Genomic DNA, 26146 nt, shown 5'->3' on the forward strand with positions numbered 1-26146 from the left:
GTAGCTTCTTTAGTTATATATATCTGGGAAGTCGTGGCATATTTTTATGTCATACGTGATCAGGTTAGCACTTGGAAGTATCTTAAATCGTCATTACATTTGAGTTCCACTCAGTGACCCTTCCCTTTTTTACTGAGGACAGGGATATACTATTGCCTGGCCTGTGTCACAATTTCCAGTCTCCAGGGAAAACACTCACTCCTTAAAAACAGTTTGGCATGCAGACATTTACAGCACTGTGTCATTCTTCACAGAATCATTCCTCATGAAATTACTCTCTGAGAAAGTTTTCCAGGGTGGAAATCAGCTCAATAGAACTTTTTCTTCATTTGATTCCAGAATTCACCCTTCCTTTTTTGTGGCTGTGATTTTGTCATGAGTAAGGAAGACAGTAAGGTCTTTGTCTTTAGGATTCAAACATTATTCAGCACAGATTTAATGTAGTCATATTTACTGAAATAAATGTTTCTACCAAGTGAGCAAGACTATGAACCAGATAACATCTTACTGCCAATAAGTCAAAAGGAATGTGTGAATTTGAGAAAGAGCCATAATGTCAACTCCTAACTGAGCACCGGCTCACCCTTTACTAGACCTCAGCCAGGCGACAGCTGTGTGTGTGCAGCAGTGGAATGCTAGGGAATTTCTACAAGCTTAAATGATAGAAAACAGTTAAGTTTTCATAAGCCTGCATTTTATAAAGTTGACTTTGTTAATAACATCATTCAAACACATCTATAAGTCCATGAGGCACTCTTCTCATCTCCATTTTCTAGCTGTAATTGATACTCAGCCAACCAACCCAAATGGGGATTCCCAAGTTAGTGGGGCTCTGGCACCATTCTCTAAAATAGCTAATAGTTGGGCATTTTACCCCATCTTTATACACGTCTGCCAAATGTGTTTCATTTCTAGGTATAAACATTATCCAAATAAATCACTGTGACACCCTGATCCATATGGACTGAATGCTTGTGTCCCATTCCCCCCCACCACAAAATTCATATATTGAATTTTGTGATTTATTTGGTTGTGAGGCTTTGGAGAGATAATTAGGTCATGAGGGTGGAGCCCTTGTCAATACGATTAGTGGTCTTATGAGAAGAGACACAAGAGATTAACTTTCTCTCCAGCATGTGAGGCCCCATCAAGAAGACAGCCATCTGCAAACCAGGAAGAGGGCCCTCACTAGACCCCCCCTCAGCTGGCACCCTGATCTCAAACTTCCCAGCCTCCAGATTGGGAGAAGTAAATTTCTACTGCTGTAGTTACCCAGTCTACGGTATTACATTATAGCAGCCCAGACTGACTGAGAAACATGCATATAATGGAACATTATGCGTCCATATAATATACTTACAAGCTATATTTTATGACAAAGAGAAACAGTTCTTTGAAAACATAGGGCTAACACTGGAGATGTTCAATACGATCCCAATTTTTTAACAAATGCATTATGTAACCCACATTTCCTATTCCTCCTATCCCTTTAAAGAGTTTGTTTTTTCCTATAGTGGAAATACTGGAAAATCAAAACTTCTGTTTTAGGTCACCTCTTGTGAGTGGTGTGGCTCTGCAGCTTCTCCCAGCTTTGCCACAGGCCACCTGTTCTCTGTCAGACATGACTGACACCGAGCCCCACAATTTGCTGTTTCCTCTCCACAAACACTAGAGGGTTGACATAGGGCCAGCCTCACCTTATTTGGCTGTCCTGTCTCTGTCTTGTCCCCAACACAACCATAAAAGACTGTACCAAAGGGCTCAGGAGATTTCAGAAAATTACATTGTAAAAAGAACAAACATAAAGAAATGCTCAAAATACAGCTTGTGCCAAAATCCAAAAGAAAGCTTCCAAGAAGTTACTCCCAGCACAGGAATCTTCCTATAAATGAAGAATCCCATTCTTAATGGGACTCCCCTGTCCTAAGGTTGGTTCTTCCTTCATTCAAACACCTCTTTAACTGCAATGAAAATTATACATTTTGGAAAATGCCACCTCCTAAATAGGAGGTGACCCATGTAGTGAATAGATCCATTCACTGGGAAGTATGTGTGAGAGCAAAGCATGGACTTCATTCTCACACGGCAAAACAAGCTGGAAGGTAATGTTAGCTAAGGATTCCTTTATACACACTGTGAGCACTAATACTACAGCAGTGTTTGCTGACTTGTTTCGTAAGGCCGTCTTGAGTGCTTCCAAAATTCTTAGAATTCAATGTGTGCCATAAATCCAAAAATGTTGAGAACCCAAACTTAGGTTTTCTTTTCATTTTAATGAGCATTTCTTTTATTATCAGAGATGCTGAACCTTCCATTCATAGGGATGGCAATTAGGATCGAACCAGTCAGCTATCTTTCATCACACTGGGTTAGACTTGTTTAGAACAGAGAAAGCCCGTGTTTGAGCAAGTGAACCAATGAATACTGAAACCTGTCCTTAGGCAAGATGGTCAACCCTTGTGCCATAGCAGAAGCTAACATTCATTTCTGTAATACAGTGTATTTTTAAAATTGAGTTACGGGTGTCTCCCACTGCCCAAAATCAGGGCATTCTTGTGAAATCTTTCATAAGCCCAAATGACGTAAAGAGAAGAAATTAATGCCCACTAATTTATAAGGAAAATTTTTTGAGTGTTCCCAGACCCAAAAAATAACCTCTCTTAGTCTTTCATGATTCCTTAGGACACATTTTGCTCAGGCATGCACAAAATAAATTGAGATAAAGCACAGACACTCACAGACACAGTTGGAAGCTCTGGCAGCCTGATTCTGGGATGCTGAAAGCTACATCCATATGATGGAATACTGCTAAGCAGTGAAAAGAAGCAAACTGCTGATGCATGAAGCAACATGGATGACTGGACTAGGGAAGCCTGCCCTGGGTCTTGGCCTCCAGCACTGCTTACTTTTCTAAGAAGCCCTCAGCTATTGTTCCCATGACAATAGTTTCCTTTGCAAAGCAATGTTATGCAGAAAGTCTTATGAGTGAAATGGTAATCAAATCCCCACCTGAACCGGTAACACTATGCTGTTAGACAGAAACCCAGTCTCATGTCTTTTGTCTGATTTGTTTTACTTTGTTTGTGTTTTGTTTATTGAGGGATGGGTCAGCATTTTAACTCCAAACTTGATTATCTATATCATAATTCAGAACTTAATATTTTTCTCCAATAGTATGAGTTTTACCTCTCAATAGATTTCCTTTTATTGCTAGGTTTGACACTTTCGATAATATGTAAGTGTATCCCTTTCAGTGATAAGAATTGTTGCTGTTTGGTTATTTAGTTGGTTAGGTGGTTTTGTTTCTTGAGCCTAGATGCAAGAAATGGCACACTCTTATCAGTCAAATCTGAAAATTGTTGTTTTTTTTCCTTTCTTGGTGAGGGAATGGGAATGGGATTTGGTGGTGTATAGTACTTTGCTTTTGAAACCTAGGTCTGTTTTTTCAGTGTATGTAACTGATACTGTCTGTTACAGAAAATTCTTGTATTTGCCTCATTCCTCACATGTTGGAAGCATTCTTTCCTGAGGATCTTTGATCAGAAGTGATTCAGGTGCAACTCAGTCCATGTACACATTTTCCCCAGTCTTGCACTATTAGCAAGTGGTATAAATATGTGCCCATTATATCAAGGTGGGCATGTGACCTAAAAGAGGTTAATTACAGACTATAAGGGGGTTGATATATAGATACCAGAATAGTAAACATTTTTTAGCTGTGGGATAGAGAGCTATAAGAATGATAGAAGTAGAAATCTTATCAGCCACCTTCTCTGGTCATCAACAAAACCACCTGCAGTGAAGATGCTCATTCTTATGACCAAATATCTATTTCCCAGGTGTATTTGGTCTTCATCCACAGTTGCTGAAAACACTGCTCAGAGTCTTAAAGGTGAAATGGGTGTTTTGTCATGTTAATGAGAGACTTTTGAACTCCACCCAAGAGCGGGGGTGGGGGTGGGGGCAGCTGGAGATTGAATCAGTCAATGGCCAATAATTTAGTCTTGCACTGAAACCCTTACAAAAACCCCTGAGAAGAGCTGATGGCTCTTTAGGATCCCTGCGTCTCTGTCAGAGAGAGAGCTTCTACACTTGGGGAACCCGACGCCTCCACTTGCCACCAGGTCAGCCCCAAGCTCCATGAGGATAGAAGCTCCTTTATTTGGGACCTTGCCCTATGTATCTCGTCTGGCTCTTAACTTGTATCCTTCACGGTATCGTTTATTCAACTGGTAAACCTCAATGTTTTTCTGATCTCTGTGAGCCACACTAGCAAATTAATTGAACCTAAGGGGGAGGTTGTGAGAACCTCCAATCTGTAACCAGTAGGTCAGAAGCACAGGTAACAGCCTGGGGCTTGCGACTGGTGTCTGGAGTAGGGGATAGAGGGCAGTCTTGCAGGATGGAGCCCTTAATCTGGGGAATCTGAGGAATCTGGTGCTGTCTCTGGGCAGATAGAGTCAGAATTAGGTTGAGTTCTCTGACACCCTGCTGGTGTTTGAGAATTGCTTGGTGTTATGTGTGGAAAGACCCCCTTCCCTGCCTCCCCACCACCCCCAACACACACATTGGAATCAGTTCCGGGAACCCAACAAGAGTTACACTACTATTACTTTTGTGAAAAATACTATTACTGTTGTTGTATATGAAAAACGCATCATAGAGGAAAAATGTTATTGTACAGCAAAAGCAGCAGAGATAAGATGAAATGAGAGGACACTTAGCCTCATGACCTTGTCACTGGAGCCTCTGGATCTAAAGTGCATTATGCTGTATCCCTGTCAGTTTTGGTCACTTGACCAACAAATTCCTATTTTTGCTCACGCTGGTTAGAATTGGATCTCTGTTAGTTGTCACTGAGAGTCTTGACCAAACAGGAAAATATAAAAGAAAAAAACAAGAACTGCTAATTCCATCACCAAAAGAAAACTGTATTTGTTGTTTTTTCAAAATTTTTTGAGTTTTTTTCTTCTAATCTTTTTCAATGCATAGTTATAATCATACACTACAGTTTTACATCCTTTCAAAGAAACTGAATTATATAGAATTATATAAACATTTCTAAGGTACTTAAAAATTATTTGAAAATATCATTGTTCATGAGTGTAAAATCTCTCTTCATGCAACCATTCTATAATTTTAATCATCCCACCATTGTTGAATATTTAACTTGTTTCCAATTTTTCTCCAGTATGACTGATACTGTTATAAATATCTTTGTACCCATAGAGATTTTATCCTGCATTTAGGCTAATTTCCTTCATATATAATCTCAGGAATTTAATTACTCAGCAAAATGTATGAATATTTTAAATGTCCATGATAAAATGAGACAAATTTATTTCCAAAGAGTTGTGTAATGAATAAAACCTCAGCAAAAGTGTATAAAGATGCCAAGTTCATGTCCCCACATCCACATTAAATATTGCAACTTAAAACAATCTTTTATTAGTTGTATTGTTGAAATGATATCGCATACTTTATTTTAATTTGTATTTACTGGAGAGAAAACACATTTGCAAAAATTTATAATTCATTTACTTCTTTCCGTCTTGTGGCTTACCTCTTCACATCTTTGGTCATGTGTTTATAAAGATATTGTGGGATTTTTTAAATCAATTTGTTTGAACCTTCATACAGTAAGGGTAGTAATGTATCACTTTTTACAAATGATAGTTTTGCTGATTGCCTTGTAATTTTGCCCACTTTTTAAAAGGACTGGAGTTTTGTTGATTGTATTAACCCTATTTATCTATTACTCCATTGTTTTGTCTCTTATTTTAAATTCAGAAGTTCTATTCTCCCATTTAGAGACTTGGTTGGTTTTGTGTGCTTTTAGAGTGTTTTTAAAATAGTTCTATTTTCTGCTTTTAGTTAATTTAACTTTCTGATGTTAATTAAACTTGCCATCTTTTTTCAAACATATGTGAGGAAAGGGCCAAAAATGTCCCTTTGTTCTAAATAACTGAAATGTGTAAAGTGTCTTTTATCAAATACTAAACTTGTAGTTATCTCAGGGTTTAATTCTGGGCAATCTTATCTTCTATTAATCTCTGTCTATTCTTCTGCCAGGAGCACTCAATTTTAATTGCAATAATTTTGTAGTATGTTTCAAAACCTAGTAAGGCTAGCTGCCAATCCCACCTATAAATTATTATTTTAACATTTTGTTCTTATATTGTCTTACCTGTTTGTTCTTTCAGATGATCATCACAAAAGAAAAACTAATATGTCAGAAAATTCACTGGCAGCAACAGAAGAAAAGAGTTATAATTACAAGTCAGAAACTTTGAAATGTGGCTACTGAGAAAAGAAACAAGATTCTGACAGAGCAAATCCTGGCTTCTAATCCCACCTCTTACCCACCCACAGCCTCTTACCCACCATGACTACATCAAGGAAAGAAGGGGATTGGACAGATTCCCAGAGTTCTCACCAATACTGCCCATCCTGGGGAAAACAGACTCAGGGAGTAAACAAGCAGCCCAAGGAAACCTTCATCAGAGTGCAGGCCCCAATTTCAAGATCTCGGTAGACACCGTTAGAGCCCCAGGAATCTCTTAGGAATCTTAACGTATTGCACCATGAGAGCAGGATGCATGGCCAACAAGATGGATTACTTAGTGGGAGCAGATATTTAACATCCTTTCAGAAAAGAGAAAAAACCCATGTTATTAAACAAAAGCTGCACACAGCCTCAACTGGTCTGCTCCTAATATTTCTGCCCTTGATCTCAGAAGAGCATTTAGAAAGCAAGATTTTAGCTCTACCTGTAGCTCTGAGGTGAGACATGCAAGTATCAGGGGTGTGGACGGTGGAGAATTCATCCTCGCTGCCTCAGGAGAACTGAAGGTCTGGAAAGAGCTGCCCATGTTCAACACAGCAACCTGGAATCTATCAGGTGTAGTGCCCAAAAACCAAGGAGGAAACAACACAGCCTGCCACAGAGGAGCCAAGAACCCAGTCTGGGAGAAAATACTATGAACAAAGGAAAAAAATAAAAACAAAAATTCCCATGAATGCCTGGAAGACTGCGATAACATAAATAAAATGAGAGAGCGATAAGGGGATAACGATAAGGGGATAAAGGAACAACCCTTCCAGAACATTGTTCAGTAAGAATGGTGAGAGCAGTCCCGCTTGTTTTAGGTCCAATTTTGATGGGCACGTATTCAGTGTTTCACTACTTAGTATAATTCTGGGCATTGTTTAGAATTTGTTTTCCTTTTTCATGTGAAGGAAATAGCATTCTATTTCTAATTCATAAAATGTTTTTGATTACAAATGTTTGAACACAGACTCAACCTATTTCAGCTGGCATAACAAGCTATTTTGCAAGACATTTTTTTCCCTTGCATTATACTTACAAAGAACCTCAGTGTAGTACTCAGAACTTTCCACATGAATGATGAGTGAGACATTTCATCACACTTATTTTTCATAACCAGACTTTCTGTTATATGGCACATTTAATGACTCATTTTTTCCACTACTAGTATTTACAGGTTACATAAATACCCTTTCCCCCCAAACGTCTTGAAACTAGAAAGAAGGAAAGGCTAATGGGATTGCAGTTCATTCTTTTTACAAACATGAGCTTTGAAGTCAAGGCACTGAGTATGAATTCATGCTCTACAATTTACTAGTTGCAGTTTTGGACCACCACCTAACATCTCTAAGCACTAGCTTTCTTATCTGACAATTGGGTGTATAATATTTAATTTACAGTGTGTTATGGGGATTGAATAAAATAATGTATCCCAAAATGGTACTTCAGAATAATTTATATGATTATTATTGCTATTTTTTAAAATTATTACATGCCTGACACTTAACACTCAATAAATATTCACTGAATAAATGAACAATCTCTATAAAGAATTCAAACATAAAGTAGAAAGTTTATTCCCACAGGAGATTTCCAAACTAAGAAATTAATTGCTAATAAAATAAAAGTGAATGAAACTAGAGGTCTAGGTTTTACCTCATGGGACCTAATGAGTATTACCCCATGACAACATATTCTTCCTAACAACCTCAGCCTGTTCCCTGGGCACAGTCACAGACTATTTCTGATCCTTTGTACTCTTTAGATGCAAATAATAGAAATCAACTCAAGCTAGCTTAAGTTAAAAGGGGAAACTGTACAAAAATCCAGGAATTATTCTCTCATGGGACTCCACAGGGACACAGGTGAGTGTCAAGAAGGAAGGGAACCTACAAGTGGAAAACTTCTGGGAACAAGGGTTCCATCTCTTCTTCTTTCTATCTCTCTCTGTCTCTCTCTCGCTGACTTCCAGTTCTATTTCTCTCTAAGCCTATTTCTTTCTCCACTGCTGGGCCTCTTCTCTCTCTAGATTGCAGGGCAGAAGGTGGTCACCGATGAGTCTCAAATCTGCATGCTTTGCATCCATCTTATTTCATATCCCTGGAAGAATTTTGGTTGGCCCAGCTTAGATCAAGCACCTTCTCTGATCCATTCAATGGCCTCTAGGAGAAAGGGATCAGATTGGACCACGTGGCTGCCCGAAGGGCAGGGCCAGGGGGTGGCCCACCATGGATGAAGAATGGCAGAACACCCAGCAGGTGCCCACCACACCTCACCACAGGCCGACCCTTAACCAGCACTGCCGTAACTCTGACAACAAACTGAATTGCACACTAAACCTTAATCCTAGCCCAGGAATTTCACTTACACTGATCTTCTAAAACACACACACAACTAATAAAGAGGTCTTTGCATTTTCATTGCTTCACTTACTTCTGGGAAAATGTGGTTTTTGCATAGTGAATTTTGTTCAAAATCATGTTTGCTTGCTGTAAAATACCTGAGTGAAAACTAAATGATGAAAGGGAAAAAATCTAGTTCTTTCCAAACATTCCTAAAAACCTGGATATTTCCACACATTCCTGAGTAAAATGCTTTGTAAAAACAAAATTTCTGAATTTGGAGGTAAATATTTCTGATTTGATCCCAGTGGGTGGGATCATGCTGACTGCATTAGTCTCTCTCTGCATGGCGGCGTGTGGTGCACTCTCATCAATCACTCCAGGCACAGAAGAATGAGAGGCTGGATCACAATCAGGACCTTATTAGCCCCAACCTCCCCTGATTGGAGTTTTGGTACCAATCATGTTCTCTCTTCAGCAATGGTCTATCTCAAGCTTGGACTCATTTTCACTGATTTCCATCAACTTCAGGGTAAATTATGTGCCTTCTTGGGCTCCTGAACCCCTCAACTGTTTCTCTGTTTCCTTCTTCAGGAATATGATAGGACATGGGGTACCCAGTACCAGCCAAGATGGAGTAAGCCAACTATAGTCTACCTTTCCTACTGAACACAGCCAAAAACTGGACAAAATGTTAAGAACAAATACCTGAAAAGCCGGAAAAGCAAAAAGCAGGCAGGCTGAGGGCTAAAGTCAAAACTCGAATAACAACCCATAGTCTGGGTGAATTTTATGGAGCTTTTTTCTTCTTTGCCTCATGGATTTGACCTGAGGATAGGCCAAGGCCTTTGAATTATGTATTAGGTGCTGTTGGAAAAGCTGCAGGAGAAATCACCTCTTGCTAACCAGAAGACCAGGAAAAACAACCCTGCATGACAGAGAGTGTAAGAGAAATCCCCAATATATTTTTCATGTTTTCTTTTCTCTTTTCTCTCCCAGCTGTGCCCTGTGAGCAGCCCCAGCCACCGGGCTGCATTACCACAGGAGAAGCAGCAACATAGGCAGCCAAAACCTCCAAAGAACTCCATCTCACTCCATGAAAGGGCCTGTGCTGTTCCAAGAATGGATAATCCTTGCTACTTTATTTTTTCTCTTTCCTCTTGCTGCTTTTTCCCCAAAGGCAACCCCAGTCACACAGAACAGCACAACGGTACAGAAAACTAACCTCAGAGAGAACCCTAGCTTCCTAGCTGTTAAGAACTAAGAAAGGGAGGGTCCTGGAAGCCGGAGAATATAAGGATTGCCAGAGAGGAAGGAGCTGAAAAGGGACACCTTCTAATTCTGTGAGGGATATAAAGTCCCAGACTCGACGTCTAGTTTTTGTACACATGCAAAGATGCCCAGCAAAGGCTTCAGAAACTGAGCTACCAAAGTCCCAGACTAAACTCTGAGTGGTGTATGTAACAAATAGAACCAAATAGCATAGCAAAGGCTTGAAAACAGAATTGACAATGGAATCTCCACCACAGAAGATGAGACACAACTTGTAGTCTGAACCTAATCCAGATTAATTGCCTGCTAACACAAGCAAACAAAAAAGTCAATGTTCACTAGAGGATTTTAATAGAACCCAGAATCTTATAACATAACACTAAAAATATTCTGGATATATTCCAAAATTACTCAGTGCACAAAGAACCAGGAAAATCTGACCAATACTCAGGAAAAAAGATAAAGAATAGATGCCACCTGCAATATGATCCCAGCTGGAATTAGCAGACACAGATTTTAAAACACCTATTATAACCATTAGGTAAAGATGAACATTCTTGAAATATCTGGAAGGACAACAGTTCTCAGCAGAGAAAGAAAAAATGTTTTGTTTTGTTTTTTAAAAGCTAAATGGAAAATTTTGAACTAGAAAATATCTGAAATTAACAATTCACCAAACTGGCACAATAGCAGAATGGAGATGACAGAGGAAGGAGAACTTAAAGATAGATTGGTAAAAATTATGCAAGAACAGAGAGAAAAGATTGAAAAATTAACAATCTTAGGGTCATGATGATCTAACATTCATATCATTGGCATCTCAGAAAAAGAGACAGATTGATTCAGAAAATATATTTGAAGAAATAAGGGCAGAAAACTTGGCAAATTTGGTGAAAGATATATATATATATAGATTCAAGAAACTCAATTGATCCCAATCAGGTTAACTTCAATAAAACCCATACTCTAGACACATCATAAACTGTTGAGAACCAAAGGTAGAGAGAACATTTTGAAAGCAGCCAGAGGAAAAAATAGTAATTACATATAAAAGAAACTATGACTACAAGCTTCTTATCATAAACCATGGAACCCAGAAGACAGTGAAAGAACATCATTGAAGTACTAGAAGAAAAATAAAGTGCAGGAAGGAAAGAACTGTCAAATCAAAAATCTATATCCACAAAAATATCTTTCAGGAATATAGGCAAAATAATGACATTCTCAGATAAGGAAAATTAAGACAATTCATCACCTACAGACTTGCTCGAAAAGAAATGCTAATGGAAGTTCTTCAGGATGAGGGAAAATTATACCAGAGGGAAACAGAACTTTAGGAGAAGAAAAGAACAAAAGAAATGATGAATATCTGCATAAATAGAGTGTTTTTGACCTCTTAAGCTCTTTAAAATATGTATAACTGTTGAAAGCAAAAATTATAACATTGTCTATAATGTTTCAATGTAAATAGATGTAATATATATGATAACTATAACATAAAGGGATTGGGTAAAGAACTATAGTGGTTATAAGACTTCTATATTTTACCTGATGTAGTAAAATATTACTTCTAAGTATATTGTGAACATTGGGTATATACACTGTAATCCTTAGAGCAACTAGAAAAAAATACCACAAAGACATACAGCCAAAAAGCCAATAAATAAATTAAGAAAAAATATACAAATAATCTAAAGAAGTCAGGAAAGAATAAAACAGAAGGGGCAAAAAGAAAACCAAACGGTAGCATTAAATCCAACCATAGCAACAATTTTATTTAACATAAATTGTTTAAACACCAATTAAAAGAGATTTTCAGATCAGACAAAAACTCCAATACATGCAGTCTATAAGAAAACACATTTTTAAATATAATAATATAGGTAGATTTAAAGTAACATGGCAGAAAAAAATACCATGAAAACAGTAATCAAAAGAAAGCTGGAGTGACTATATTAATTTCTAAGTAGACATCAGAATAGGGGAAATTACCAGAGATAAAGAAAGATATCACATAATGATAAAAGGGTAAATTCACCAAGAAGACATGATACTAAATATATATGTACCTAACAAGAGACCTCCAACATACATGAAGCAAGAGCTGACAGAACTGAAGAGAAATAGACAAATCCATAATTATACTTGAAAACATTGTGGAGCCATAATCCTAAACTCTTAGCCATAATTTCTCTCAGGGAGTGTTACATAGATTGGTCCTCTCTGTGCCACAAAGTGACCCTGTTCCAGAGAGCTTAGAGTGAGTGTGGCACCATGTCCAGCATGGTGAACATACACCGCCTCGCCAGATGTGGGACTCTAAGCATGGCCAGACATTAGCTACTTGTTGAAATTTTAAAGGAAATCAAGAGTAATTTTCAAACAATATCTCTCTGAGAAACCTGAGAAAACTCAAGCATAAGATTAAGAGTTTGTTGTGGACAGATTTTTTTTTTTTTGCATCCATCATCTATCCTCCCATTTCTGGTAACTGTGTCCATATTTTGCTTTAGGGAAAATACCCCTTCCCCAGCTTGAGCCAAAATCAACTTAAGTCAATATAGTTTATCCTCCTGACTCCAGTGATTGGTCAGAGATTGGACATATAACCCCACCAGAACCTATGAGATGCAAGGACATACTTGCTGGGGCCTCTTGGGGAGAGAACTTCCTCTCTCCTCCTTGGGAGCTGCAAGAAAAGAGGGTGTCCCTTTAGCCAGATGGTGTGGTGGGAGGGTATGAGAGCTGGCAGGCTAGTCTTTTTGATATCACAGGGAAGAGCCTAGAACTATACTTTGTGGAATTTGAGGGTAAAGCCTGAAGCTGTTGAAGGCAGAGTGGAAGGACAGTCAGAAAAGGGTCTTGGATAATATCATTTGAGTTTCTGGTTTAAGCCTTACCTAAAGACAGAACAACTCTGGTATTTTCCATTATGCAAGACAATGTGCTTTTTTATTTGTGTCGGGTTTTCTGTTATTCATAATATCATTCATAACATAGATTTTACTAACACAGTGTTTGCCAGGTCATCCCCTTCTAAATCCATGTCTTTCCCCCAAAATAAAAACAAAATCCTTGTGATACAAATGCTTCTACTTTTAATGCTTGACAGTATCTTTTACTTGTAGAGAATAATGACATGCAGGCATTTTAAAGGACAAGGCTTTATATGTGGAAATAATAATCTCTTAATGAATAGCAATTTTCATATAAAACAGAATTTTTCAGAATTTAAAACCACAAGCAAAGTTTTCCATTTCTATATTTATACAAAATGCTATTAACTCTACTTTTGCTAAAACGTGAAGAGCATTACTCAAGCTAATGTATCTTGAAATGATCAACCACCTCTAATTCTTTATTTTTTTTGAAGCGTATTTGGCAGTTAAAAATTATATATATTTAAGTGTATATTTTGATGATTTGATATACATATACATTATGAAATAAATCATCACAGGCAAGTTAAAAAAATAGCATATCCATCACCTCAGATAGTTATCCTTTTTGTGTGTGTGTGTGATTCTTAAAGAACAAGAATAGATTCAAAAGGCCCCATCCTCCTAGACCCTATTGGTACTCAGAGAGAACAATGGTTTCCAATTCCTTTGTGGGTTTTGCACTGTAGGCTCAAGCTAACTTCTTGAGGGAAAATGCTTTACTGAAAAGTGCAGTCATCTCTAACTTCAGTGGAAAAGATTCAAACTATCCAGTAGAACAAAGATTAGGTGCTTAAAATCAGGGAGTTCCTAAAATGACAAAGGTTTTGTAGATAAGGATCTGGAAAGACTGAAGTGGAGTTACTTCTGGGTAGATGTGAGATTCAAGAGATTGGTCTCCATGAGGCATTTGTCAAGGACCTGCAAAGCTACTCGGAGGTGAAGGAAGCACCGTCCTTTCCAGGAACTTGTCCTTGGCCTGGTGGGTAGATGTCTGTCCCATACACAGGACCCTCATCCAAGAGAATAATAGTTGGAGGGGCACAGGCATCCAGTGTGTGAGTAAGGGCTGCATGAAAGAGGTATCACATCAGAGAAGCTTCCTGACCGGTGGCTTTGAGGAAAGGGAGGACTCAGCATGTGGAGATGAGTTTGGCTTTCCAGGCCAGAGAGAAGAACATGAGAGAGACACAGGGAAGAGGAAGGGCAGAGTGGAGCAGGGGCACTGAGTAGTCCAGCTGGAATGAGGCTGCCATAAAGCCACCTTCTCTGAGGGAGCGCTACTGCAGAAAGGCTTAATTCATGATGAGGGCCTACTCACAGGCCCTCAGGTGAGCTGGGTGAGAGACCTCCTACCAATACCCCAGAGGCCACACACTCCCAAAAAGGGCACAGTCCAGTGGAAAAGGTCTACAGCCCTGGGTCTGATATCAACCTCTGCCACTCAATACCAATATGACCTTAGGCATTCACTTAGCTGTCTCAATCTCAGGCCCCCAAGTGTAAAAAGAGAATAATACCTTTCCTGCGTATCTCACAGAATTGACATGAACAAGAGGAGAAGCAATGGGAACAGAATAGCACCATCAAACTATTTGTTGCAGTTGGTTATCTTGTCACCTATGTGACACTCCCCAGGAAATGTTATTATATTTTAATTGCCATAACATAACAGATCTTTGAGGGTGCCATGTCTTCTTCAAGACTGGGAACATAGCATGTGACTTTTTAAAAAAGGTATTTGATGAATGAATAACTGAGTGGATAATGTTCAGAGCCTTCCAACTACATAAAGAAATCAGTCTCCTAACTACACTGAAAACCTATGGCTGTTCTTTGACTTTTGGGTTGTTTGGCCTGGCGAAAGCTCTAAGTCAGTGGTGACCAGTTGGTGTCATGGTAGAGAAGGAAGCCTGTGAAGGTGGAGTCGTTGACATTATCTGCATAGAGCCCATTATTCTCTCCATCCCCGTACACCTGGAGCCAGACTTGGTCGCCTATCTCCAGGTAGAGAAGCACAGAGCCAGAGGCCTGGTCCAAGTTCTTGTCCTGGTACTGGTCATAGGTGAAGAGCACGGCCTTGTCCTTCTTGTAGAGGCTGACCTTCACATCCTTCAAGTAGACTGTGATATGGTAGGAAAAATAGTACAGCCCAGGAATGTTGCAGTGGAATTTTCCAGTGGAGCCATCATAGTGGTTTTGCTGATTATAGAAGATTTTGGTGAAGCGAATGGGAACATTGGGGACAGTGACCCGGGTCTCCAGTCCCACACTGAATGCTGAGCGGTATACATAGGCGCTTTCTCCAGGTTCTCCTTTCCTGCCTGGGATTCCTGGAAATCCTCTGGGACCTTCAACCCCAGTCACTCCAGTTTCACCACTGTCACCCTTAGGACCAGCAAGACCTAGAGAATGAGAAGACCTCGGTGACCACAAGAAACAGAACTCCCGCCTCCACTGGTTCCAGCCTAAAGCACTGTCTCTCTAGCCCCTACCCACAGCCTGCTTGACTTACAGAGCAAGGAACCAGTGGGAGCTCCCAAAGGGAACAGTTATGTCTCTTCCTTCCACATGTGCCAGCACAGCCTCTGTGAATTCATCTCCACCTTATCTCCTATAAGACTCCATCATAGACCCTCCACCCTGCCAACCCTGTGTGTGCTGGCTCAACCAACTACACTTTTACTCTTCTATCCCCTCTTCAGGGATGCCCTCCCTCCTCTCTTCTGCCTACCCATCCTTCAAGACCTAGCTCAAGCCCAGCCTCTTCTTTAAAGCCTTTGTTATTAATCCAGGTCTGCATTGAGGGATTTTTCCTCTGTTCCATACTTTGGGCATTTATCCACACTCAACCTGGCATATTTGGGGTAGACTTGCTTGTAGCAGCCTCTGACAAAGTCTTGTGCATTAGCTAAACCAAGAGTTCTCCAAGAGTAAGGCTGTGGTTTGCAGGTGGTGTGCATTAAATGTGGTTGAATGCCAATGGACAGAATGGGAATTAAGTGGAAATGAAGGGAACTAGGAATATGAACAGAATAGGGATGGGAGAGGATGGGGATCTCCTGGAAGGGCCCAGGAAAGGTGATATCAGTAGAGCAGAGTCAAGGGTTATGGTTTTATAGGTACCACCTATTCTCGCCACTAGAAGGCCAATCCAAAATTCACTTCAGGTTGCTTATGGGTCACAGAAAAAAGCTTTGCTTCTTCCCTGTGTCTAGGCCTTATTTAATACCCTCTGCCCCCGTAGAGCTCTAGAAGCCCTCCCCTTCCCAGGAGAAGTCTGTGACGGAGGAAGCCAAATACTTTGTTCTTACCTGAATCTCCTTTCTCGCCCTTCTCCCCTGGGGTGCCATCTCTGCCATCACGGCCTGGGATCCCATTGTGGCCTGGATGCCCTGGGATGCCTGCCATCCAGCCCGGGCAGGCCCCCTTGGGCAGGGGAATCAGGCCTCGCGGCTCTCTGGTCGTGGTGTCCTGGCCGTGACTGGGCAGGACTAGTAGCAAGAAAACAGCTTGTACCAACAGCATCCTGAGACCTGGAATCCGGATCTGCGCTGTCAGCCACAAGAGAGCAGACCACACACAGCACACCCAGTCAGGACCTGAGCAGGACTCTGACCATCCCAGCACAGTCCACGGCCGAGACCTGCTCTTCCAATACTCAGCACTTCCCTGGGAGACTTTTCTGACTGTTTCAGACCCTTTTGCTCTCTTTCTGCCCTGATGCTTACAATAGTTAGTATTCTTCTTTGCATGCAATCTCCTTTCCTCAATGAGATTGTGAGTTCAGTGATGCTGAGACAATACTCCCCCAATTTCCCCAATCTGAGCACAGGTCAGGCACAGAGACTCCAAAAGTCAACTGGGCAAGAACATATCCCTTGGGTTTTCCAAGTATGATGGCTTAGACCATCCCTTTAACTCAACCTGACTTCCCTTTATCCAGCTCTTTCCTTTTTCTTCTCTACTTCCCTTTCTTTATCGGTTTGTTCCTCCTCCTTTCTCTCATTCCTTTTCCTCTTCTCCCCCTCTCCTGGGTCATGTTATATCATAAGGTATATTACACATATACACACACATACATACATATACATCCATACATATGCATGCATACACGTGTACACATTCATGTATATACACATGCACAATACACACACACACGCAGCCTTGCCTTGAATTAGCCAGACAACCAGACACACTTGTCCTATCCCATGAGAATATTCACTGACCCTTTGCCTGGCCCCCCTTAGCTGCTGCTCCTCACCTGCCCAGTCACCAAGCAGCCTTCTGGACACAGCTAGACGTTGTCTCTGCGGGGAACTCCTCCCAGCCCCACCGCCTGTCTGGGCTGCTGTTACTCCTCTGGACTCCCCCAGGGCCCTCGCTTTCCTCTAGCATTGCCCTTCTTGCACACACAGTAATTCCTGATCTGCTTGCCCATTTCTACCATTAAACTATAAGCACAGGAGGCAAAGCCTAACACACTACCAGCACAGAGCAGGAACTAAATGAATATTTTATAATGGAAAAAAGAACAAGCAAGAAAGCCTGAGAGAGGAACAAAGACAAAAGGGAGAAAAGGAGGCAGGGAGAGGGAAACAGGGTGGGAAGGTGGAGTATATTTGAAATATGTATTCTGGGAGCCCCAGCAAAAAGATGCCAAGGGACTCCTTGTCTCAGAACCATCCCTCCAAGTCATCTTCCCACCAGGTGGTTCTTTCCATCCCCTCCTGGCTCTGCCTCTGATACTAGGGTGACCTTAGCTCTCCACAGCTGATTTCAAGAATCTTAGTCTCCTCATCTTTCTCATTAGGAAATTGAAAGAAAGGAACCACAGAGAGAGAAATAGATCCTAAGATCCTGACTTGCATCACTAAGAGCATCTGTGGGGTTTGAAAAGTTAATCCCAAGAACCTGATTCTAAACTAAACACAGTCCATATGTACTTTTTAACCGAAAGACTAACAATTTTTCATCCATTTACTTTTCTCTTATAGATTACACAAAGTCTGTAAGACTGGGTTTGGCTTCAGGAGACAGCTCTTCTGAGAGATGCAGGGATGACCCTGACTGGCAATCTTATCTCCGAAGACATGACATCTGGAATCCCATGCCTATGTCCCATGACCTGGGGCTCTATAATTCTCTCTCCTGTGACTCGACAAACATATATATATATATATATATATATATATATATATATATATATATATGTGTATGTACAGTCTCATCTTTCATATATACATATACCCACACACATTCTTTAGAACTAGTAATGTAAACACATCAGAAACTACAGAAAATAAAACAATATGAATCCCAAGAACTTCTGTTTAGTTTTAAACATAGTGAAAACACACTTTATAGAAATTTATTCTCCTCTATTTGCCTTGTCATTTTCTAGTTTTTATAATCACCATTTCAAATGTATGCATGTTACTCTGAGTGGATATAGCCAAAATATGCTTAGCCATTTCCAGTTTATTGAGCTTTTAGCTTATTTCCATTTTAAAATGTTATCTTAAAAATCTGTAATAAATATCCTTAGGCATATAGATTATCCTCATGTTATTATTATGACATATCCCCAAAAGCAAAATTACTGGGCCAAAAGGTATGAACGTTCTTAAGGCTCTTGATGCATATTCCCAAATTGCAATGTATTAATACTGTTACCCAGTAGTATGTGTATAAAAGAGCTTATCTTAACTCCTCTTACCAGCTTCAGATATTATTAAAAGCAATTTTTGTTATTGTTATTTTAGTGAACAAAAGAAATGGTACCTCACTACTTTGATCATCAGTGAGTACATTGTATTAAAGGCCAATTTCCTAATTTAGCTTCCTGTCCTAATTCCTCATTCATGATGCCTCTGTTAGTGTTTTTGTCAATTTATTAGGGCTGCCATGTGCTTCTGGAACCAGGTTGTGTGAGCTCTTTATGCCAACACTTTGTCACATATGCTGTGACTATTTTCTTTGATGTGCAGATTATTCCTTTGCTTTGTTTATCCTGATTTTTAAGTGATAAAAGTTTTATTTTTTTATATAATCAACTCTGTAGATATTTTTCCTTGTTTCTAAGTGTTAGCAGTCCTTATCCATGCTAGGGTTTGGTAAATATTCTGTTGTATTTTCTTCTGTTGTTTGATACATTTTAAGTTTCACTCTTTAATCATTTTGTTTTGCTGTAAGCTGTGATCTAAAATGTTCAAATGATTTCTCCCTGTTAGAGGATTAACTGTTCAAATTCCTTTAATGAACATTTTCTCAATCAATGGGATGCAGCATTTTTCTAATATGATTTTGTAAGTAAAGTGACAGTTGAGAATGAGACTGACAGACGGAAGGGAGGAAAGAGAGACAAAGACAACACAGCAACTGAGACAGGCACTCTTGGAGAGGAGGCTGCCCAGTGCGGTCCTGGGTCTCCAGTTAAGGCTCGTGCTTGCCTTCTACATGCACTTTCATCGCCCTCTACTGGATGTGGAGGGCTCAGGAAAGTGTTCTCAATAGCTGCTGGAAATACAGTGAGACAAAATTTAAGTCTTGTCTTGTCCCAAGATAAGAAGAAAGATGTGAGATAGAAGAGAAACCAATGAGAAGAGACCAGCTAAGACCTTTCTGAATTTAGGAAGAATATCTATTCTGAGATCTTTAAGACTTCATATGTCTTTAAATTTTCCCACTATTTGTTACCTCCGTCCTTTGTCCTTATGGGGTTAGTAGTAAAACTTCTAAGATCTCTGAGCAGCTCTGTGTTCACTTCCTCCAGAAATTAGGAAGGAAGAATGTTCTTTTCCACATAAAAATGTAAGGAGAGAATCCAGAACATGAGAACTAGTGGAGGCAGCTACAGAGGGCCCCAAAGATGGAGAGTGATTGGGGATTTACCCCCAAACCACTGGAGGGAGTGTGAGTCAGGTCTCTAGAACTCTCTGGTTCCTTCTCCTCTTTTAAAAACCAAGATTCCATTCTCCCAGTCCAATGATAAGCATTCTGTACTCAACACTTCAGTGTCATGGACAGATCTCTCCACTGACAGGGTGACTGTCCAGCTTCCATGACAGAGGCATGGGCTGGAGCTACAAAAAGAGAGGTGGGGAGAAGATCCCGGAAAGTTTCTGTGGTAAAAACAGGTTCTGACTGAAGAAAGCTGTATTCTAACCAAGTTATATGTAGAAAAATTAGCGACTGATAACAATTGATCAGGGCACAGGTGCCTAACTTTCAAAAAATTTTTCCAGAATTATTTGTGCTCTTTGTTTAGATATAGCAATTGTTACACTTTGATTTTAAGAGATTCCCATTTCCATAGATGAAAACATTATCAAATGAAACTGTAATCTAAGACTCAATTGTGCCTAAAGAGAAAACTTTCACATGGATCATGAAGCTAAATCCCAAGTTATGATTCTTTGTGGAGTGCTATTTGTAAAGTCCTTTATCTTACTTAGTGTCCCATTTAAGTCTCACATCCATTGTCAGACACAGTATGAGTAGAATAGGCAGCACATACCCTATGACCTCAGTGCCTGGGTGAAAATAATTTGTTCTTACCTGTGACATGTTTCAGTCATATATTTGTTGGAGGATTAAGTGGAAAATTCCATATAAAGTACTTAGAACTGTGCATGGCACATGTCAATGCTCAATAAATGTTGGCCATGACTGTACCCATTTCAGAGAAGAAGGAAGTGGGTTTCAGGGAGGTTATGTGACTTGTCCAAGATCCTGGAGCTAAACTCACGGGAGCTGAAAATCAAACTCTGGTTTTCAAAAGCCTAGTAATGGACTCTGAGGCATAGCCCAGAAAAGGGGAAAAAAAGCATCTGGGTCACACCTGCCTTTTAATATTCTGCTCCACAGGATAGGGGATATAGTCTAGAGAAAATAGACTGTAAAGACTTAGAGAGGTTGATGTACGTGACCTGGCTTCTGGTCTAGGCTCCACCATTATCTCACTGGGTGACTTCAGCCCCTGCCCCACCTCTCAGACCTCATGCTCTTTGCCTCCCAATATGAGCAATGATTTTAACCCTTGCCTAGCCCATTTCACAATCTTATTGTGAGAGCCAATTGATTGAAACTACGAAGTATTTTATAAAGTGTTCCACACTTGTAAGTGAAGAAAAGGGAATCAAATATTCATGGACACCTGCTATAGACCACCACTGCACATCGCCACCCTTTTTGTCTCATTTCACTGCCACAACTCCAGGAGGTAGGACTCGATCCCCTTAAGAAAGTCAGAGAGGTGTAGTAATTCACAGGGGAGAGTACAGGGGTACAATATGAAACCCAAAGCCTGAGGTCTTTCTACTACACTGGGTCTCATGGTACACTGTGCACAGGTATGGATCTATTAACTTTCTATTAGTTAATAGATCTATTAACTATTTCTCTGGATACTAAAGGGCCATTTTATGAGCTCCCATTTTCATATGTTAAAATTCATGAGAAATTCCACTTTGACCTGCTGGAATTTCAGGAACAACAGCAGAATCTTATGAAATGCAAGGATGAGGTCTCCTTGGGGAGCAGTATGGGAAAAAGAAGTCACCAAACCCAGTTGCCAACTCTTCCATCAGGAAAGGACATTAAAGCACAGATCACAAAGTTCCCAAGAGCCAGAAGGGACCCCAGGAATCATTTCACCCCCACCCTGCTTTTACAAATGGGAGGCAAAGGGTAAGGAAAGGGATGCATTTATTAGATTCTCAAAGAAGCCAGCTCCCACTAGAATCTTTACATGTTATTTACTTTACCTAATACTTATTTTAATCTTTATAAAAACTCCATGAAACAAGGAAAATCACCTCAACTTTAGAGATGAGAAATGGAGATGGATTTTATTTCTGAGAGAGTCCCATTCTGACTTCCAAACCAGGAGCTTTCCATCACATTACACTGCCCTAAAAAGGCTTCTCAGACTTAGCTTCTTAATCTGATGAAGGAGATCACATAAGATGAGGTACATGAGAATACTTTGAAATTGACAAGAGCATTTTGGAGTGAAGAAAAGGGGAACAAGTATTTATGGACACCTGCTATGGATCACCACTGTATATCGCCACATTTCACTCCCACAACTCCAAGAAGTAGGACTCGATCCCTATAAGAGAATAATAAATTACATGCAGCATTTTCTAACCTTGTTTCATTCAAGCCTTCCCCATAGCTCTGCTTTTGACTCCACTATATAGAAGAAACTGAGATACAAATAGACCAAGATGCTAAAGGTCAAAAATGGTAGAATATTGGCAATTTAAATTGGTACAACCTAATAATTGACAGAACAAGGAATTAACTCACTCTGTGCAGCTCCCAGAAGGATTACAAAGCTTTCACTCAGCCCTGGGAGAGCTGTCAGCATCCACATGCCCAACACACACACACACACACACACACACACAACTTGAATTATCAAGAAAGTTGTAAAGCAGGACATCCCTCCTGCTTTTAGGATCAGTCTCTCTCCACGAAAAGGAATTCCTGAATGAAAGCTTTTAGTCTCCAAAGATTCTACCTCCTGACCTCAGCCAAGTGTCTGGAGCCACTGGTCTCCTGGCTTGACGAAGAGTAGATGAAAAGATCTTTTACCCACAGCCACCTTAGAAAGGATGAGAAGCAAGTCCTGTGTCTCTCCTTCAGCTCCTCAAGAACTTAGGGAGGGAGCCGACAAGGACGGCCAAGTCAGCTTCAGAGCTCCCTTTCCAGTGCTCTGCTTTAGGAGCAAAGCTGACACCCGCATGGTCCTGTGGACACATTTTCCAGGCATAAAGGGTTCCGCTGCTCCCCAAACTTGTCAGGAGGAACTGGCCTTATTCCTAATGGAGGGTGTCACTGTGAGTAAGGTTGCCTCACTCTTCTTGCAAGGCTTGATCTGAAAACCAGAACCTCTCTAGAGCAGGGACCTGCCTCTGACACAGGTCTGGCCTGATCCCTAAAATTCCTTCTACTCTAGCTTCTGCATCTGTGGCTGAAAACAAGGAAGATGCTTCAATGCACAGCTCACCGGGCTTGACAAAAGCCAGGCAGATGCAGTTGCTGCTGTCAGAAAATGTCTTCTAAACATGAGGTTTTTCTTAAGCTCCCAGGATATGTCAGGCCATTTGCTCACTCTGTTTGACCCTCTTCATCACCCTGAGATATCCCCGCATCTGTGTGGATGTCCCCAAATTGATAGAATATGTAGCTATCCCCATATCTACAAACATGGATCATCTCTCTCTCATCTTTGTATCTCACAAACCCTACCCAGTGTCTGGCCTGTAGGTGCTGCTCCATAAATATTGGCTGAGGAGAATCAAGTGGCAGAGCCAGATTTCAAACTCCTGCAGTCAGAGCTCAGGCTTCCCAAGCTGCTTCTTCACGTGCATCTTTCTTTGCCTACCTGGTCAAGCTGAGAAGTGATTCATCCCCTTCTCCTCTTACCTAAGTGGACTCTTATCTCTGAACCATCCCTCCCATATGACCAATGCCAACCTCTTCTCTGGGTAGGCATCTTGCCACAAAGTGAACTAGACAAAATCCAGGAAGCTCCCAGGCATTGTGACCAGAGGAACAGTGCTTTTCCTCCTGGAGCTGGAGGAGAATTGAGGAAGCAGCCTGAGGTCTGTTTGTCTCCACCACTGCTTCCTTGGCCAGAGTTTTACCTGTGTCCACCCCTACCTGCTGGGACAGGAGAGCCTGGGTACACCCAGCCGGGGACTCCTCTGCAGGACAGCCACCCCCAGCGCCTGTCTGGAATTAACCAATTGCTCTTACCCTCAGAGCCAGACTGCAGTCAGGGTGGCAGTGAGGAGGAGATGGTCCTCAGCAGCCCAGTACTCATGGGGGCAGGCAGTCCCACCTTATACTGGTCCCTTGCCCATTGGCCATCCCATGAGGGGCAGAGACCAATGGGCAGGCACCCTGCCCCTGGCAGCTGCCTCAGATTCCTACCCCAGGGAACCTGGTGCAACCCAGTTTGGGCTTGGAAAGCCAAGTGGAGCTTCAGTCATTATACTCTCAATCCCAGGCCTTGGCCCTTATTTTTGCCTCCCACTAGAGCAACAGAAGATGGGGCAAGGGTGAAGACCAGAATCAGGAAAACAAGACATTTCTGTGTCTGAAAGAGAAATATCCTAAAGTTAAAAAAATGGCCCAGTGGTCTAGAAAACCTCCTTCTCACCTAGACTTGCCATGATAAGTCAAGGGCACAAGTTACCACCATCACACCCCTGATTGTTGTACATGATGCAGAGTGAGACTTGTGTGCTTTAGACATAAAGTACTTCAGAAGGGGCAACAGTCAGAGAGGGCTGCAATACAGCAAGAAATAGAATACATCCTCCACTGTCTGGCCTGGACCCCAGATTTGGGGAAGACATTGTGTGTTCATTTTGAGAGCTTAGTTGAGGGGAAGTTTATATGGTGGTGTGAAGCAGGACCAGATTAAGACTTTTAGAGGCCTTAGATTCCAAAAGATTATGAACTTCCCTATCTATTTAATTCCAATTCAATGTAATAGAAAACTTGTACAACATGTAATATTAGAATACTATCTTTCAACATTTTCTGGTTCCAAAAATCCAAATAAGTTTCTGAAAACAACCTTTCCATGTGCATGGGAGTCCTTATTTTGTCAGTGCCTTAAGAATATGCCTAATCCACCTACTGGGGAATCCAGCTCTGGACTGAGAGCAGCCTGGAGGCTGCCACCCTCATGGGTGTTTCTAGAAGGCTTAGGCTTGAAATGACAACATTCATCACCTTGGACTCTTTCTTGGCAAACCCACATCCTGTTTTTGAAGAACAGGATGAGAGCTGTTTCTTGCAAGCCACCATTTCTGATTCATTAAATCATGATCCCAGCAAGGGCTAGGATCCTAGCAAAAATTCTACCAGACATTCAGAAATGAAATGTTCTCAGGTAGATGTTTGCCTGTCCCCAAATATACCACTTCTGCTGGCCACACAGAGCCTAAAAGTCTGATCTACAGCTTTGGTCTCCTGCTAACATGCAAATATTTCTAGAAAGGTCACATTAGGCCATAGAGCTTAGAGTCATGAGCCTCTTTCCAAGAACCCACTGGCTTAGATAAGGGGCTGTGAACATGAGATTCCAAATAGCTTACCAGATAGGTTGGACAGTGAGAAAGCACAGAGAAATTGCAACTCTCAATTACATCATTGCTTTATTTTTATTGTGTTATTCTGTTCCTTATTTTTGGTTTGTGTCTGTCTCTCCTTCCTAGAGTGTAAACTTCATGACAGTGGGTATTCAGTGTTGTATCTCCTACCCTCTAGAATAAGATCTGGTACAAGGTAGGCAATAATAGATGTTGAATCAATAAATGAGTGATCACATTTAATTTTCCCTTAGAGAAAGCTAAAATTGTTTCTTATTTTACAAATAAAGTATCTAGAGCTCAAGTAGCTTGTCCAAAGCACAGATACAAGACTGAAACTCAGAACTGTGCAACAGAAAACCTGCCTGCTTTCTAATACCTCATGTCCTTTACTCCTCCTGATAGACCATGCACCCTGATATTTACACACATAACTCAGGGTAGCTTTGAGGTGGGCCTAAAAGTATTTTCTTCTAACATTAGGAAAATGCAGCTGGCTACAGCAGGCTTCAACTATTGCACAAGGTAGAATGACTTTAGCCCCCAAAATCACTGCAAGACTGTGTGCTGGGTCTGGCTGTCAGCCAGTGACATTACGAAAGCCTATCATTTCGAGCCTCAGGGAAATCTGCCATCTACCACAAAGGCTATCATGTGGAAAGAGGCAACTCTGTGGCATACTGGTTTAGAGAGTGTAATGGAAAAACATTCAGCTAGAAATGCCTTGAGGCTAGTTTTTTTCCCAGGATGTAACTTTTACTACCTAGACTGAAATAACCAAATAAACGTGATCATTTCCTCCTGGACATCATGGTTGCAGTTCAATCCCCTGTCAGCATGTGAACTGGGATATTGAAACAGCAGGCCACATGACTAAGTTTCCCATAGTATGGTTAAGTTTTACCATAGACTTGTTGCTTAACTGTGATTTTTAAAAAATAGTCTCAATTCAATAAGTAAGCATAAACCCCTGTGTTTTTAAATATAATCTGGAAGACCAGAGCAAGACAGGAGGAAGTGCACCATGCAGCTTTCCACTCTGTCCCCAGATCCCTAGAAATGGCAAGAAAGGAAAAAAATTGTTTTATTTCTTCTGAAGACTTGGCTATAGTTGCACTTCATCCCCCAACTCAGATACTAATATAAGTA

At 40.7% G+C, this 26146-nt stretch overlaps 1 protein-coding gene across 4 annotated transcripts; it reads right to left on the reverse strand.

Annotated features, from left to right (window-relative positions):
* Window positions 1–11696: 11696 nt before the first annotated feature.
* Window positions 11697–23809, reverse strand: ADIPOQ (adiponectin, C1Q and collagen domain containing). Of its 4 annotated transcripts, none has more exons than XM_017659775.3 (3): window positions 23652–23809; window positions 16196–16435; window positions 11697–15286 (listed from the first exon to the last, which is right to left on the reverse strand). In XM_017659775.3, exons 2-3 carry the CDS (start codon window positions 16407–16409, stop codon window positions 14751–14753), a joined length of 750 nt encoding a protein of 249 aa, XP_017515264.2. In that variant the 5' UTR covers window positions 16410–16435; window positions 23652–23809; the 3' UTR covers window positions 11697–14750. The 4 variants fall into 4 exon arrangements, with proteins under 4 accessions (XP_017515264.2, XP_017515265.2, XP_036880156.1 ...); XM_017659776.3 differs by having other exon boundaries at window positions 16196–16430; window positions 23652–23792; XM_037024261.2 differs by having other exon boundaries at window positions 23556–23700.
* Window positions 23810–26146: the final 2337 nt, after the last annotated feature.

The sequence above is a fragment of the Manis javanica genome, chromosome 3 (genome assembly GCF_040802235.1).
Source record: "Manis javanica isolate MJ-LG chromosome 3, MJ_LKY, whole genome shotgun sequence".
NCBI lineage: Eukaryota > Metazoa > Chordata > Mammalia > Pholidota > Manidae > Manis > Manis javanica.